The sequence below is a fragment of the Girardinichthys multiradiatus genome, chromosome 13 (genome assembly GCF_021462225.1).
Source record: "Girardinichthys multiradiatus isolate DD_20200921_A chromosome 13, DD_fGirMul_XY1, whole genome shotgun sequence".
NCBI lineage: Eukaryota > Metazoa > Chordata > Actinopteri > Cyprinodontiformes > Goodeidae > Girardinichthys > Girardinichthys multiradiatus.
This window is the reverse complement of record NC_061806.1, coordinates 27,574,409-27,592,981: the sequence shown is the minus strand read 5'-3', so window position 1 is coordinate 27,592,981 and position 18,573 is coordinate 27,574,409. Positions and strand designations below refer to the sequence as shown.

Sequence of the window (18,573 nt, the reverse complement as noted above, 5' to 3'; positions counted from 1 at the left end):
CGTAATCTTTCGCGGCAGTCGTTTTGTGTTTATAATCCGATGTTTGATTTGTTTCGATTATTTGAAGGTCATCTAAGGATGCGGGATATTTATGGAAATGTTTATTTATTTGAAAAACGTGTTGTATTTTCCTTTTAAAAACATGACTGTTTTAAGATGGGAGGGTCTAAAAATGACTCATAATTCCAGTTATGACTCATAATGTGCAGTTTTCCCTTTTTCACATAAAAACAGCCTGTTCTAGGTATGTTTATTTTCTATTTGTGGTGCAAACAAAGTTAGAGCTGCATGTGGAAGTGGTCAGGAGCAAAGGTAAACCTCTAAGTGGGGATTCTGGGGGGAGAACACCATTCATTTTCATCTTTTTTATACCCAGTGTTGCATAATGGATGTATAGTAAGTTTCAAACAATGGATAGGGCTCTTTAACTCATCATGTTTAAGTACTTGTGTTACCCACCGTTGATATGCAGTGCAAATGTTTTGCACTTGCACTGCAAAAAATGTCAGTGTTTTTATTGGACTTTTATGTGGTAGACCAACACATAGTACAAAATTGTCCAAGTCGAAGGAAAAGAATACGTGGTCCCTTTACGCCGATATTTAAAAATCCAGTTCAGCATCATGAAACCAAGGAACACAGTAGACTGGTCAGGGGTAAAGTTGTGGAGAAGTTCAATGCGGTGTTAGGTTATAAAACAATATCTCAAGCTTTGGACATGTCACTGAGCACTCTTCAGTCCAACTTTTGAAAGTGGAAAGAGTAGTGCAGAACTGAAAATCTACCAGGACAATGAACACCCACCATACCATATTAATCAGAGAAGCAGCCAAGCCCCATGGTAACTCTAGAGGAGCTGCAGAGATCCAAAGCTCAGGTGGGAGAAGTGTTTTGCCTAGACACCCATTCGTTGTGCACTCCACAAGTCTGGCCTTTAAGAAAGAGTTGTAGGAAAAAAGTTGTTGTCAAATGTGAGTCAAAATGCTATGACAAATAAACCGCGGACCATCCTGACACAATATCCCTGCAGTAAAAGGTGGCAGCATCCCGCTCATCCTCAGCTGGGACAGTGATGCTGGAAGAAAACCTTTGAAAGACCGCAAAAGACTCGAGTCCGGTTTATCTAGCAGGAGACCATCTTAAACATACAGCCAGAGCTATAATGCAATAGCTTAAATCAAAGCATATTCAGGCGAGTGTCCTAGTCAAAGTCCACATCTAAATCCAAAGGGGAATGTTTGGCCAGGCTTGAAGTTTGATGTTCACAGATACTCCATGTCTAATATTTTCAGGTCTTTATTTGTTAAACTATTTGAAAATCATTCCCTCCCTACAAATATGCATTACTTGGTGTTGGTCTATCCCCAAAATCCCTAAAAAAGTACAATGAAGTTTGTGGTTGTTACAGATGAAAACACTGCACATATGCACACACACTAAGTTGGACAGTCCAAGAAATCCGACTGAGGATAGAAGCTGGATGGATGGAAGTAAGTAGGCGCCAAAGAGTGGGATGGCACTGGCAGGAGGAGAGAGAGAGGAGCAGTACAAGCAGGGAGGGTGGGGTGATTTTTGTGGTTGGGGATACAAAAGGGGGAGCTGAGAATCGAAGAGTCTGAATTTTTAATGCTAGAATTACAGAATAAAGGAAATGTAATTGTCAGCGGTCACGGCTGCTGGAAATTTGATATGGAAATCCCTGGAAATTACTCATTAATGACCACCTTGTTCTGACTCATGGGGCAATCAATATTGAAGTGGAGTTGGTAATACTCACAGAAAAAGTGAGACGCTGGATTCTGTTGCGACTCAATGGTGCTGCAAGCTGTTTGTTTTGTCCCCCATCAATTTATCTGCTGCACTCTCTATGTTCTGAATGCTTTTCGTTTTCAAGGTACTTTACCTGATTGTGCATATAATTTGTGTATTTACCGGAACATTCCCAGTCCATTCACACAGCTACATTTAAGTAAATTCAGACTTTGTTATTTGAATAATGAAATGTTTGTATAAACCAAAGGTAAAAACTTCTTGGGCTTAGATTAAAACGATAAATGTTTGCACTGAAATCAATTAAAAGGCCCTAGCCTTTATTAGAATTTGTCAAATGTTCTCTAAAAGTTATTTTTCTTGTCATTTTTGCAGGTTAAGACAACAGTTGTGATTGAAGACCAAAAATAAGATGTCAGGATAGCAGGGCAGCATTTGTCACCCAGACTTGAGCTGATCAGAATCAAAGGCTGTGATGGCACAGAGTTAAGGAGAAGTGGTGCTGCAGCTCTTGACCAAACGTAGCCGATGGTTCTCCCAGTGGAGGACCTTTTTATACACAAGGCAAAGAAGCTAAGCCTTTTCTACTCTGACAATCGAGGACCTGTGAGGACTCACGTGGACCTATTGAGATGGAGGGATACTAGTTTGGGTCCGACACCTGGTTTCTGCTTTCCATTCCTTCGTTTTGGAGTAACAGAGGAACTGCGCAGGCGAGACGGACCAGTGTAATCAAGCTGGTTGAACGAAACTGATGCCAAAGCCAGGAGTCAGCCATGATGTTTTTATAACCTGATGATCAGCACAGGTAAGATGTGTTTAATTAAGCTATTTAAGAGTTTAATTAATTAAAATAATCAAAAAGGACTCACAGCTAAAGCCATCAGTACTTATTTATTTGACCAAAAAATACTGAAGTACCTTTATATAATCTGGTAAAGATGTGTGAAAAGTCTTAAAATAAATCAATGTTTTATTGCAGTGGCAAAATATCACACAGAAAAATTGTGTCTTGAAAATAAGCACATTTGTTTATTGGAGAAGCATATCCAACAGTAAGAAATAAGTGTTTAAAGTCCACTCAGCACAAAAACTAGCCCCCAGAACGCATCCTATTTAAATCAATTAGCTAAAAAGGTTTTTTTATATATATACTTTACTTATAAAGTTGATCAGTTTCAATGAACTTTTGATCATTAATTTATCTAAGGTCTCTTTACAGTTTGTTTAAGGACAAAGTTACTAGCTTATCAAAGTCTACATATGTGTTATGATCAATAATAGCTGAAATATTGTTTCAGTTTGTGATGTTACTAGAAGATAAGTCTCTAAACTTGAATTTTACATGACTTTTTGTGCTTATCCAGAGTGCATTTTAGAAATTTTAGACTAAAGTAAAATAAATATATTTATTGGCAACAGGGATCTAGATGTTTGTGGAATTTTACCATTTGAATTTTTATCTGTTGAGGTTTGATCTGGCAAGTCCAAGTTTTCCTCAGGCTTTTACAACAAATGCAAAGCTATTTGGACAATTCATAAAAGGGGAAGGAATCTTCAGAGCTCTGCCGTTTTGTGAATTTACATTGCCTCCTGCTAGTGAGGTTAGATGATAGTTCACAGTATGAAGCTTTATGTTTTTTTATGCTGAGCAGCAAAGCATGATGACAAACCCTTCATACTCATACCATTGAAGGAAGTGCATTGCCTCTAAATGCTCCCTGTGTGCTGGGTTTCAGTATTTATATTTTTCTGTGATGGGGGGAAATCTGTTACTGTACTGCTTGAATGATTAGAGATCGCATACATGAAACGTTGAAGAATGTGCCTGACATTATATGGCAGAACAACTGACTCATTAGTTTCTCACAGTTAATATTAGAGGGAATATCTTTATCAACTGGTTGGCTAGTGCTAAATATGTAAGTAATGGTTAAGCTTTCTGATGTAGACGAAATCTGTTTGATATCATTATTTGCTGCAGATTGCTATCAACAATTTAAATGAAAGGCTTTAATACGTACCTCATGGCATAGATTGGTGATGATAGGCCCGTATAATGATTATGTGTATTTTACTGACATTTGAAACTTTATTGATGCTGATCTCTAGTTTGATTTAAGATGCCCTACATGTTTGAATTGCTTCTTTCTCGTTTCTTGCATGCATTCCAGAGTACGCTAACACCTTTGCAAGCTGTTATACTACAGGAAATGCAAATGCATACAGTGGAGGTTATTATGTAAGTGTGATCACAAAGCTGCAGTGGTTTGTGGAGAAGAATATGTAAATATAGTAGCAACTACTTCTGCAAATTGTATGCACAGTTTTGCTGATAGTTCTAAATACATAGAATATTTTTATTTTATGCTAGTTATGAATGGATGACTTCTTTCAATGTAAAACGTTTTTATACTAATACAATTTTATTTATTTATTTGTTGCACTAATAGCTTTTGATATTTTTCCAAATTAGGCAGGCAGGAAGTAGGGTGGAGAGAGGGGGAAGACATGCAGCATAGGTCTCTGGGGTCAGGACTCGAACCCAAGACAAGGACTGAGGCCTCGGGGTCTATGGGTCGCGTGCTCTACTGCTACACCACGTGCACACAAACAAGGAAATTTGACTTCAATTCCACTTTGCTTTCAATGAGGAAATTTTAAATCTTAATATACAAAAAGGGGAAATAAAAAATTTAATATTTTGGCAAATATGGATGTATACAGTGTTTTTACAAGGTTCAATTAGAGCAAATGTGCATGGTATCCATCTGGGCGGTCTGACGGCTAATTGTTCAGCAGAGAGACAAGCTGGGGAAAGAAACTAAATCTTTCTTGGTTGACTCTGATCAGTTATTGGCAGGTCAAAAACCCTAAAATCTGAATCGTTTTAAGTTCCCTAAATGCATCATAAACTAAGATGTCACACTATATTTGGTCCATCAGTGCCAACCAACAGTATGTACTTTGATGCACTTTTTGGAGTTCAATAAAACATCCCACAAAGGTTAGGGACATGTTCTTTGATGCATAAATGGGGATTTCCTTCATTTTCTGTTGGATTCAGAACATTTATCTCCACCAAAGAACCTGCAGCACGTTTTTTTTCTTTTATGTGTTCTGGTCTTTATAATATATAATTTAAAAGGGAAAAGATTGGATTTAGCAGGTCAGACCTAAAGGGACCTAATTGTATTGTATCTATTCAATTCTTCCTAATTGAACATAATAACTATTGGTGACACACCACGCTACTTTTAAGTGTGTGAAATGACCCTTTAACTGCGCTGAGGTTGAGCAATTCATGTGATTCATTTGATTGCGTTATCGTCTGCTTCTCTAAAACTGTCTGAATAACACTTTTAACAGTTTGGAGTTTTTTCTGAATCAATGTCATGATAAATTATTAGTGTTTAAAGTTTGAGTAAACGTGGTGCCTGTTTTGCGCCCCTGAGTGAAAGCATATGTGAGTCTATGATAGAGTTAGTGCTTGTATGTTTTTCATTATGTGGTACAGTGGCTTTGCTTGGTGATGTTTTTCAGTAGGGCGGATTGCTTTGAGCTGCTTGATGCTTTTAGACGTGGTTTTGATTGTGTGCGTCCAACTATGTCTCTGCATGTGAATATGCATGTCTTCAGATGTGGACTCTATATGTAGATGCTCATGGATGAACTCTTGTGTGTGTGTGTGTGTCTTGTGGTATTGAATGCTCTTTGATATGCCTGTTTTTTTAAGACTTGCTTAAAACTTAGGAATGTTGAACAGAGATAATTCAGTTATTCCCACAAAGCTATTTGACTGTCTTTCTGTACACAACCACATAAGCATGCTCACTGCTCACAAAGCAGTCTGTTTCTATGATGTACTTGCATTGAAATAAATGCTGCTCCTCCGACTGAACGGAGCTCCAATTGTTCTTTGCCCAAGTTTTTCTGACTTTCATACCCTAGGTTATGAAGCACATTCACATCTGAGCCTGAGGTTAAGACGACAGTGTGTCAACTTGAAAACGTCAACTACCTGTTGACCTATTTACACAAAATATGTCAGAGGAGAGCTTGTTGTGTGCCAGATGATCTCATCTCTTTGCAGCTTTGCAGTGAGGGATATCACTTTTAGTTTTCCAACAACCACTTTTTTTCTGCCTGCGTATCACCGTGTGTGTTTTCCCTGAGACAAAACTGACTATTAATCATTTCTTACATAAGGCACATGTACGCGTGACCACATGCAACACAGGGAACCCTGTCTTTCTGTTTCCCAAAATCCCAAATAACACGTAGTTCTAATTAATTCAAATTAAGGCCTATTAATTATGCTTACAAAGATTTATAAAGGGGGTGTCACCACCCCTCATGGCAATTAATGACTTAATTTGTCAGTTTGTTGGCGATCGACTCGTTTAAAGGACACAGAATCAATCAGAGATCAGAGTGGCAGATATGCGTTTAAACCGCTGTCAGTCTGCTTGTGTAAAGCTGTAATGGGATTGGTCGACAATGCAGTGTTACTACACTGTTTTGTTTCATTCTTTCTTTACATCAGAGAGGATCTAGTTTGTTTTTGGTGAAAACATGCTTCTGCCAATATAAATCAGTTTGACTTTACAAATTAGTAGTAATGCACCAGTCTAATGGCCAGTTCTCACCTTGAAGACTGAAAAAACTAAAAAAAAAACGTTTTGGCTTTGTTCTCCCTTTTTGTTCTATAAATGCATAGAGAAATTACATTTTCTTGTTACAGTTTGTTTTGAGTTTAGTTAAATCAGATATAGGCTGGGTGGCTTAAATAGAGATGGTCCTGTAATTCCTTAAATACCTCTTTTCTTAAACAGGGAACCTCCACCATATTTTTGTTTAATGGCCAAAGTTTGTTATATTTCATTGGGTTAGGGTTACAGCAATAAGTTTATATGTGTTCTCTGGAAAAGAAAAGACTTCTAGAGTTTTCAGAGTTGGAGGGGAAGGTGATCTGTGTTTGCTCTATATTTTCTCTTAAAGCTTCAGATTTGCTTACAGGCAAAACAAAAGTGATGGACTGAGCTTAGTTTTTTTAAAATCATTTGCTTAATTCTGTCTATTCTGGAGAAAATACAAACTGAAATTAAAGAATAAAATTTTGATTAAAAGGAAATAACATGTATGTACTTGCAGATGTACAAGTGCAACTTATTTCCAGCAACTTACTTTAACATCCACTTCTTTGGAGAAAATTGCTTGGATGTGATCTCCGTGTCTGTGTTTGCACACATGCAGCATGCATGTACGCTCTTGTCTGGGTGTGCACAGATTTGGGTGTGTGCTCTTATTTTTGTTTGGTTTGCCCAAAACCTGTGTCACAGCCAAGAGAACAAGTGTTAACAAGCTTTACACAGACTGCATTTATTTAATCCATATGCCGGTGATGTATACAGCTGTGTGCCGCTCCTGGTCTGGGAGGAAAAATCACTCTACAGTTGCAGCCTTGTGCGAGTTAGAAAACTACTGCAAAGTCAGCTCGACCATGACTGCTTATACTGACAAAAATGTACTGAGATGTGTTTTTCTTTATGTTTTGCTGAAAGGGAAAGTTTGCTAATATTTTCAGCATGTATTAATCCTTACAATGGCATGTCTCTGCGTGCACTGATTTTAGATTTGTTCTGTATCAGTATAGCGAACTTTTGCCTATACATCTTGAGGTCATTCACCAGAGTATTCATTATACATAGTGGGCTTAAGAGTCCCCATATGTTTAATTATAAATGCTTAGACCCGGTAGCACCAGAACCACTCCAGACAACTGAGATTGTGGCACTAGCAGTTACAGCAGCCAGGCAGTCTGGCAGCAGCTGAACAACTGCCAGAACAACAAAAACCAAGTAGCTGGGAGCCGAAAGATAGCTCCAATTGGTAATTAGCTCACATTCAGGTGCTAAACAGAACCAAATGCAACCTACACGGTCACCATGCCACGCGTGGCTTGTTTAACTATGCTTCCAGTACCAAGCCAGTAGAAAGAAAAGACGAGGCAAAATTCAAAATTAACAGTAAGAAAAAAAAAGTAAATTACATAAGGCAGATGTTTAGTAATTGCTCCTTTGTAATGTGAGCTGTGTTTGTATTTGGCAGGCCTTAGACTTTCTGTTGAAGCCATAATTTCTAAAGCTACTGTCACAAAGTGTCTTATCTGGTAATTAGAGATATACAGCAAACATTCTGTCACCATATTTTGTGTTTTTTATTGCAAACAAATACTATTTAAACTATTATCAGCCTATTTTCTTATACATCTGTTTCTGCATACAGTCACACCTTTGCAGTGCTCTACAGTATACTTTAGATTGAAGTACTGCAATGTATTTTCATATTTATATGTATACCTCAGACCAGTAACAGTGCTGCCATCTGCGTTTTACAGGTCCGCTGAGGATGGGAAGGATTTAATTGTGAAGGAATGAAGCACATTTTGTGGAATATGAACTGATGACACATCTACAAATTGCGTATCACTTTGGATGCACCCCCATTTTGTAGTGCTTATGTAATAGGATCATGGGTCTAAAATTCACAGCCTTCAGCTGAGTCAGAATGGGGGTAGGTTACCTTGGTGACATCATCGTGTTTGTTTTTTTCACACTGAACGTCGGAATATCCTGGGATGAACGTTCAAAAGTTTTTCCATATGGTGAGATAATTATTAGCTGAATAACCTACAACCCATACAGTGTTTCCCCCAGGATTTTATTCTTTTGAGGGAAGGTACCGACATGTGCCTGAAGCGCCAGTTATGTTAGAGTTATGGCCCGTACAAGCTTTCATACCAGGGGATAAACCACCGCGGTTGATTTCGTTCTCCGCTCCACGCTTTTCAGTGTTATATACAAAATAAATTTGAAAAAATTAACTTGACTGTCGGACAAAGTGGAATATGTCCCGCCCCTACCAGGGGAAGACTGACGTTTCTCCCTGTTCTCCTCCCTGCTCCTCGGGTGCATGTTTCTTTGATTTTGCTGATTTTCATGAAAGGTTGCATCATCAGGAAAGAAAACAGTGAAAAAACATTTGCTGTAAAGCCCATAGTAGCTTACAATGTTACGTTCATGCCAAAAATAAGTCAAAACCAACTTTTACAGGATACCGGGCTTTCTGTATTTGATAAATTAGAGAATACTATGTGCAGTTTCTTCCATTTTCATTTGAAAGGAAGTTTCCTTTTCAGCAAGATGAGTCAGCTCTCCCACAGCTCTCTTTCATGGCATCATATCTTACAGAAGCCACTTGTTTGGTCTTAACAAATCAATGCTGAGTAAGTTGACCTGAAAAATTGGACGTTTTTGTCTCCAGCTGCTTTGACTCCCTCGGATCCGTTTGACTGCAATAACAAACATTGTTGAATTTTAAACCTGACTCCTTTCAGGGCCAATTGTCTGTAATGAAACGTGAAACGTTCCATATTGTTGAGAATATTGGAAGACATGCTGCGTCTTTTTCTGGAAGAGGAGAAAAGCAAATTGAGAGATTGGCAGCAAAGTAGATTTAACTACTGTCGGATAGAAGTGCAACTGAATAGAAGTGTTCTTTTTTTTAAACAGAACGAACACTGTTAAAAAGACAGTAGTTACTCAACAGAGTAGTTAGATACAACACAAAATGAATTAACATTCATATTCTGATCTCGATTGGTCTGGACTTCAGGAGCTCTGTGGACTATTTAAAGGCAGATGCAGTTCTGCATAATGCATTTTTATGCAGAAAAGAGGGACATGCATACATCTTCAACCCTCTGATTTGCAGGGTTCCTCCACAATTAGTCAGGATAAACATGGAAAAAGAAAGTTTATAACTTTATTCTCTGTCCAGGGGTTATGGTTAACTAAATGATCCATCCATCCATCCATCCATCCACTTTGTTCAATGTAAAATACGTGCCATTATCCTTACATAGATCAATGGAGAACGTTTGTATTTAAAAAATGATAGCACAGATGTTCAGCAATAAACGGTCCAGATAAAACTCTCTTTATAGGCAAATATAACCAGTCTAGCTCCATTCTCTGGTGCAGAATAGATACAAGACATGTTTCCCAGCTGCCTAATGGAGTAGAGTTACCACAGCTTCTGTTGATTATTAAGTGGAAAACCTACTTCTGGACAGATTAAAATAACTCAACTTTATTGCTTACTGCTTAGGCTTTTCCATGTGTACGTTTATATGCCTGTATGCGTTGATCTCCAGAGCAGGTTCCTTGCTATTAGGGCACCATTGAACAATTCAAGTAGTAATTCATTCAGCAGGTCTACCTGTGTGTGTGTTAGTGAGGTTGTGTTGCAGCTTTCTATGTGTTGGCTTTGTGTTGTTTTTAGGGAATTGTTTCCGTACGCCTGTCTGAACCAAATGGCCCAATGTGGAAAAAAGGCCCCTTTAGGGGTTTGTGTGTATGGGAATGCATACGTATATATGTGTGTGTGTGTGTGTGTGTGAGTGACAAATGGTGCAGGCCAGAAATTGCAGTGTGGGTTGCCCAAGGTAAGGCTGACAAAACAAAAAAAATGGTCTTGAAAAAAGAAACATAAACAAAACAGGAACAGTGATTGCTATCCCGTTTTCTTCCACACTTTTTCTTCTTATTTTATACTTTATTTCTCTTTTCTCATCCTAATGATTTCCTTTATTCCCCTTGTCACTTTCCAACTGTCTTTTCTGTCCTCACTTGTAAAAGGAATTACCATCCCTAATTCGATATTTTACGCTGATGATCACTTCTTATTTTTCTCCAATTATTGCTTTCTTCTCAGCAATCACTCTTGCCGCTGTCTCACCATTTAAATCTGTCTTGGGGGCACAATATTGTTTTCAATGTGGCAAAAATAATTACTTAAATTTCGTCTCCAGTAATCACTTTCTCCTCTCCTCTTGTTTTTCATTTGTCTGTTTTGTTTTTCGCTTGCCGTTTATTTTTTTCTAATTGGTATAAACCTCTGAGCTGCGGTAATGACTTCTGGGGTTAACGAGCTTCTGCTAACAATCACTCACTCCCTCACTTGCATGCTCACACAGTTGTGCAACTGAGCACACACTCACAAGCAAGCATCCATGTGATCACAATTCATTGGGAATATAGTTCCAAATATAATAACCTCCCCACCCCCACCCCACTTAGAAATATTTGACTACAATAGGTCTCTTAGAACCAGCTTGCACCTGCATTATTGCAAGGAACTTGTCAAATCTAATGTATACAGTGTGTTCGCGTTTTAATGAGAGTTTTGGATTTGAAGCTAAACTCTACTTGCAGAGAAGAACGCAATTACATGAAGTTGCCTTGTGTCAGTAAGTTATGCATGCTGGTTTGTTGTCAAACATGCACACAAATGAACATGGATCACGTTCTAAAAGTTGAGCTTTTGAGGTATAGCTTATATTTTCAGTGCATATTTTTCTGAAGCTTTACTAACCTGCAGAATATGATCTCTTATATTTTTAATGAGCTTTGAGTTCTTTACTATGACTAATTAAATTTGTTCAGATAAAACTGCATCATTACTGATGGGCAATGCCCTCCACAGTTATTGGAACTCCTGATAGGAATGTGTACAAAAACCTTAAAACAAATGTTGGTATAGAGACTTGCTGTGTGGATGTGAGATAAACCTGGGTCCTTTTCCAGCCTTGTGTTTTACAGATCTGTTTGATTTAAACTTTTTAAGTATTGCTCTCGGGAGAGCTTAGGCTGGTAGCCATTTTTTAGAAGGATCTATTGCCATCTAAAGATTAATGCTTATTTATAGGCATGTGTGTCACATCATATTTATATCCCAGGGGAACAGGAAGTTATTGATTACTAATTGAAGGGTTCTCAACACTGGTCAATAAAAGAAAGTGATGTATAAATTACAAAAATGCGTCAGTTTAATTTCTGTTATAGGGACTAATAGGGTTGCCTTTAACTGTTGCACATGTAATTTTGTAAACAAAAACAAAAACAAAACATAAAAAACAATAATAAATGTACTCAAATTAAAGGTTGAATTATTCTAAATATTAGAATGTAAGATTGGCAACAAAAGATTAATTTTATTTAAGGTTTTTTAGGCAGTTTTGCTCTCTCAACATTATGTTAAAATACAGTTACTCTAAATCAGAGGGTGTAGCTAATTACGGTGAATTCCAGGCCCAAAGATACATTTCAAGGGAATTTCAGGGAATTTTCTTAAATTCTATAAAGAATTAGGGCTGCACTGTGGCGCAGTTGGTAGCACTGTTGCCTTGCAGCAAGAAGGTCCTGGGTTCAATTCCCAGCTGAGGGTCTTTCTGCATGGAGTTTGCATGGTCTCCCCATGCATGTGTGGGTTCTCACTGGGTACTCCAGCTTCCTCCCACAGTCCAAAGACATGCCTGTTAGGTTAATTGGTCACTCTAAATTGCCCTTAGGTGTATGAATGAGTGTGTGCATGGTTGTTTGTGTGTTGCCCTGTGATAGACTGGCGACCTGTCCAGGGTGAACCCCACCTCTTGCCCATAAACTGCTGGAGATAGGCACCAGCTCCCCTGCAACCCACTATGGAATAAGTGGTAGAAAGTGACTGACTGACTCTATAAAGAGTTATGATTAACAAAATAACAGTAAACAACCTTTGGTTTATTCAATAGTTTAAGTTTGACAAAACCTGTTAGGTGGGGAAGACTTTTTTCACAGCCCTATACGAGCAGCATAGAAAAGTGTTTACTTTAGTATGTTCTCACACCATTTGTACTTCCTCTGACTGTATCTTGAACACCTTCGAAATCTTAGAAATATCTAAGTTTAAGTATTCTCTCGGGGAACTATTCCACAAAGAAGATGAGCTATTGCCAGCCCCAATTACCTGTTAGCTATAGCTATACTGTGTTTATGGAACAAAAAAAGAAAGCAGGGTTTTGAATATCAGACTGGCTATTCACAGTTCAAGCAGGTCAAGCTGAAATTTGGCTGCCTCCATTAAACATTTGACCATTTGGTTAATCTATAATGGTCAAATAGCGTCACCTTTGTTTGAGTCTGTATTTTTTCACTTCACACACTTATAAAAATGAACCCTTCTACATATGTAAATACTAACTTGTTATTAATTTTTTTTTAACATGAGGAGACTGAGGCACACAGGTATCTAATACTTCCTGTTTGGCCTTATCAAAAACTTGATGCATTCAGCAACAGATTAAACTTGGAACTTGGAAGCATAGCTTTGAGATGCTAAATTCCACTAAGCCTTATTGATGGCTGGAATCTGACTTGAGTCCTGCCTGCAGTGTTCTCCTTCTCCCGGTGTGAACTCTGCTTTAATCTGCTCTTCTCTGTCTCGCTCGCCCGTATCTTGATATGGTCTGTGTTCAGCAGTGACTTCTAAACATTTACATTTCTGCTTTCAAGTGCTGTTTATATATGGCTCTTATCTGCTATCTAACACACACGCACACTGAGACAGGGACAGGCAGTGAATCAAATCTTTAGTCGCCCTGACAGCAACACTGTTGCTATGTCCATAATAGGACAGGAGGAGAGAGAAAGCAAAAAAGAAGAGTGCCACATAGACAGGAGGAGGAGGGGAGGCAAGGCAGATAATTTGCCACCAGGGTGTTTTGTGGTGAGTTGAGGTGTTGAACTTTGGTGACTTTATTTCACAGGCTTTTTTTGTGGTACCCTGATCCTCAGTAGGGATATGTCTTCTTTTTCATCTCACCCCTTTAGATTGCTTCCCCTGCAACACTACAGCACCACAGAGACAAGTTAGGCATTTCGTTTCTTGCTTAAGGGTACTTTAGTATTTAGTAGTTTATAGGAAACAACTTGGGCCTCGGCACAGGATGCTTTGAGTGACTCTGCAACCCTACCCCGCTACCCTTTGCTTGGAAACCTAAACGCTGCCTTATCTTGATAAACTCTTAAAGATGGAAAATCCACCTTTGGGATCAGTTTCCCTCATCTTTACTCAGCAGGGAGAGACAGATGAGGCTCTATTTTGCTCTGACCAAGGATGAGGATAAGGCATTAAGATTTCTTAGATAATCAGTTGGACAAACATTCCAAAAATGAAACAACGGAAAATAAAAAAAACCTCATAAATATTGTTATTTAAACACAAACAGCTTGTACTTTTTGTATGGTACGGCCTACTGCACAGATTAAATAAATCATTTTAAGTAAACACTTTAAAGTTTTAGAAGCTGCATTTTACATCACATTGGCTTTTCCATTGTAAATATAGATTTGAGGGTTAGGCAATCACATTTTCACTGTTCTCCTTTATTATTTCTGTTGCTACCTTTTACATTGGATTCTCACATATGGGTGTTGGCAAAGTAGGAGTAACACCTTAGGGGCCCCTGGGCACTGAAGCTCAAGGGAGCTGATACTCAGGGATCCAGTTTCGATCAAATGCAACGGCAAACTGCTACATCTAAAATCTATTAGATATATCTATCATCATAATTATTAGAAAACAAGTAATCATTTTATATACTCAGGTGAAATTTAAAACAAGTTTTAGAATAGCTCAACAAATAAGTATTGAAAACACTAAAACTAAAACAAACTAAATACTAAAACTTATTTAATACTTTGCTTAGTCTCAAGGTGTGTAAGAACATATCTACAGAACTTCAGCACAATGTACCTTGAGAAAGCTCATTATTTCACTTTTTTGGTTGATAGAAGATAGCAATAATCTTAGCTGCTATCATCTACCTTACTGTCGTATAACGAAACTAAGTTGTCACTAATGTTTTTACATAACCTTTATCCAAAATATTTGTTTGATGCATTTGTGATTCTTCTTGGGGTAGGATAACTTCAAATGCCTGACAAAAATCATCTCACAAATCATCAAATCACAATTCTTGCCAGAAAAAAGCAAAAAGTGAAAGCAGAATAAAATGAACGTACAGCATACTAAAGTAAGGCAAACTCAAGGGTAACGTATTTTAAAAAACTCAGATGCCAGAGCAAAATCTGATGCAAATCAGGGCAATATTTTATCTAAAGTGAAAGGGAAAAACCAACAAGTTCCCTTGGACAAACTGAGTTTTCAGACCAATACAGGCTTTGCAGCATCTCCAAAAAAATATCTACCCAGAGGTTTAGTAAACACCATTTCTATTGTGTTTCAAAGACTTGTTGGAACAGTGGACCAATGCTGTTATATTTCTGGTCTTGTCACAGAAGTGGGTCAAGCAAAGTTCTCCCAAACCCAGACACTTTAGATGTGCAACTTCTGGCTCTTTTAGGCATGGTGTTCACAGTCAGTACAAACTCATCCAGCTCAGGTTAGATTCTGTACAACTGAATACTGTAAAACATTTTTTTCCATTATTTAGCAGACATTTACCTAATTTCCAATGAAACAGGATTATTAATTCTTGATTCTGAGAATCAAACCTATTGGAGTCCATTGCCGTCCCCTGCTCTCATCGTTCACCCCTCTGTCACTTAAGGCCAAGAACACTTATGCTGTGTTAGAATGACTTCCTGTTGGCAAACCACCTCAAACCCAGTGTGTTGCCTCGAGTTGGCCTGATATGTCACCTTAACCAACAAAATGCAGATCAACTTGTCTAATAACTTCCTACTACTTAAAAAAAGAATTATCACAATTTCTTTCAGAGCAAGACAGCCAAAAAGGTTATATTTATATGTATACCAGTAATATCACACCCCACAGCCTCCCTTTTAATATAATCAGTTAGTGACAATGTATTCAGAATTAACTCCATTTGACACAATTAATCTCCTTTCTTTTGTAGAGCATAGTTCTTTTTCTTCTTGAGACAGAGATATGCTGTGGCAGAATGATGGATAAACAGTAGGCTTATGAAGAAAGACACTGACTGAGTAATAAAAAGTCTTGTAAGGCAAGAATTATGGTGCGAGCCTATAAAGGGGGTAACGCAGTGAGCAAGACTGAGAAAGGAAATGACACATAGGTGGAAAGAATCTTATCCCTCCTCCTGTCTCATGCTGGCTTTCATTTTCTGCATGCTTCACACATTCCCTCACACACACTTACACACATGCACACCCATACACACACACTGTAATTGAATGGTAATTCAATATTTCTTATCTGTGTATCAGTCTAAAGAGGTACAAAGTAAATGTCTGTAAATCCTGAAAGCACAATTGTGAGCATGCAGTTGAGCATGTGATGTGTGATTTATATTGAGCTATTTTACTCATTGTTGCTTTGACGGATGTGAATTCACATCCCATCCTCTCTCTGTTTCTGTTTCTGATTGGTAATATTTTCTTAGTTTTGCACTGCTATACGTTTTTGAATATCTATGAAAATTGAGTTTTTACATCTTTGAATAAAGAAAATCTGTACAAGTTAAAATGTGTACAGAATAGGATATAGTGAAGAGAATGCAAAATGAAACTACTGTAGTGACACATTAGGTCTATTGATGCTCATGTGTAAAAGGCATGTCACAATAGCCTACTTGGTTGAGGTGCAAACACACCCTCCATTTCTGCTACCTGTATGACAGAGAGAGGTATCCCAATCGTTGTGGTTTTTAGTATAACAATGGCCATCAGTGGGCTCTAGATGGACAAACTCTCTACTTTTAAGGCTAGGCTTAAAACTTTCCTTTTTGATAAAGCTTATAGTTAGAGTGGCTTAGGTTACCCTGAGCTAACTCTGTAGTTATGCTACTATAGGCTTAGCTTGTTGGAGGACATAATGACCACTTTCACACATTCGCTACATTCTCACACTACTCTCTAATTCTGCATTATTTGCTGTTATTTCAGTTTTTAACTTTATGTTCTCCCTCTTTTCTCTTCCTAGAAGCTACACCTGGCCTGACTCTGTGTCTACCTGTGACACCTTTCTGGAGAGGGGCATTGTCCAAGCTTCTGCTGGCAACAACACAATGCTCACCCTCTACAGATGATCCACATGGCCCTGTCTTTCAGTGTTTAACCCTTTCTCTCTCCTAGACATGGCAATTGACTGAGTTTTACTGTGACTAACTCTATGTGCTCTCTTTCAGACTCTAACCTTGAAAACTGGCTCAGAGTTTATCTGTTCTTTCTTTCTAGGTGAAATTATTAAAGGAGCTACATCCACTAACATTTACGTTTCCTTCCCATAGAAAGGACTCCTGGATCAGTGCTTCTGTGTTCTCTTTGTGTCTCTGCTCTGTTCTCTCAAACCCCCAGTCGGTCATGGCAGATGGCCGCTCACACTGAGTCTGGTTCTGCTGGAGGTTTTTTCCTGTTAAAAGGGAGTTTTTCCTCTCCACTGTTGCTACATGCATGCTCAGTATGAGGGATTGCTGCAAAGTCAGCGCCAGGGCTGTCCACTGTCTCTACATGCTCATCCAGGAGGAGTGAATGCTACAAGTCTCTGACTCGATGCAATCTGCTGGGTTTCCTTAGATAGAAAAAGGTTTTATCCAATTTGAATAAAAAGCTAACTCTGACTGCACTGTTCAATGGTTAGGATTAATTGGAATGTATGTACCTGACTTTTGTGAAGTGCCTTGAGACGACGTGTTGTGAATTGGCGCTATATAAATAAAACTGAGTTGAATTGAATTGAATTGTGGTTTGACTCAAGTGCTTTGAAACTTTGTATAATATATGGTGGACATTTTCAGATGTTATTTGCAGTAAAAAACTGCACACAGATAAAAATTATTTTCATCTGCTTCAAAAGTCTATGATGTTCTTTTTTAATGCCATTCATCAGAATAGATCAGACAGAGATTAGAAGAATAAAAAGAGATGAAAAGAAGGTAAGACGGAAGGGAGGGGTTGGCTATAAAATGAGACATGACAGGATTTAAGGTGCAGTATCAGTTAGATAACTTTGGGAACTTAACTGTTTGCAAGTGCACGTACATGCATGTGTGCAAGTGTATGTGGGAGGCTTTTTAAAGGGTGGACCAGCAGTTAGATGGGTGTGAAACGGTACATACCTTTGCTTCAATCACTGATCCACACCTGAATCTCTTATAAATCTTTGACCTATTTAGGAGCACTAATCTGGGTTGAGATGGCATGATTAATCCACCTCACATACTTGAAAGAAGCTGATCTGACAGCTCTGACAGAAAAGGGGAGATAGGGTGTGTTAAGTATCTTTCTTTGGCTACGTCATTAATTAGAGGCTGACGACAGTGAATCCCAACTGTGTGTTACACCCCTAGTAAAACAGGCATGCCTGGGTAAGATCAAGAACCTTGATAATGTCCTTGTAAGTCATTTTCTTAAATGGTGTGTTGGAATTATGATTATTGATTAATTAATATTTATCAATAATTATAATTAAAAATCATAATTTGAGAAAATTTATTTCTTAACCAAAAATCCTCATTTATGAATCGAAACCAGAGATGTCTTCTGGTGTTGTAATTGTGGCTCAACGCCTCTGATAATTACAATCGTTAAATACCCAGTAATAATTGATAACTATTACCAGAGACGTCACTGTTTAATCAACCGTTTCTGCGGAAACGTGTGGAACTTTAACCTTATTTTGACTGACAAATCACTCTTGCACAAAATAAACACAAAACGCCTTCTCTTTATCTACGGGAAAATTTATTAAACCAATCAGCCTGATACAATCAGCTCTTCGATCCAATGATCTTCACCTACTCAAACATGTAAAGTTCTACATAAAAGGGCAACATATCTAACTAAACAAAATAAAACATAGCAAAACAGCAGTGGGTGTGTATGAGATCAAACCAGCAGTTATGGCAGTTATAGCAAAATAAAAGGGGAATATGGTTGAACGAAGCTTTGGGTGCGCCCCTCCCAAAGTGTAGCTCAG

General features: G+C 38.1%; 1 protein-coding gene across 5 annotated transcripts in view; it reads left to right on the top strand.

The window, feature by feature from the left end:
• The window catches only part of trps1 (trichorhinophalangeal syndrome I), a 151,349-nt gene that overhangs the window by 25,310 nt on the left and 107,466 nt on the right, over positions 1 to 18,573 (top strand). For all 5 annotated transcript variants that reach the window (XM_047383456.1, XM_047383455.1, XM_047383454.1 and 2 more), the window contains exon 2: positions 2,146 to 2,578. In XM_047383456.1, coding sequence (XP_047239412.1) covers positions 2,566 to 2,578 — 13 coding nt within the window. In that variant the 5' untranslated portion in view covers positions 2,146 to 2,565. The remainder of the gene's footprint in view (positions 1 to 2,145; positions 2,579 to 18,573) is intronic.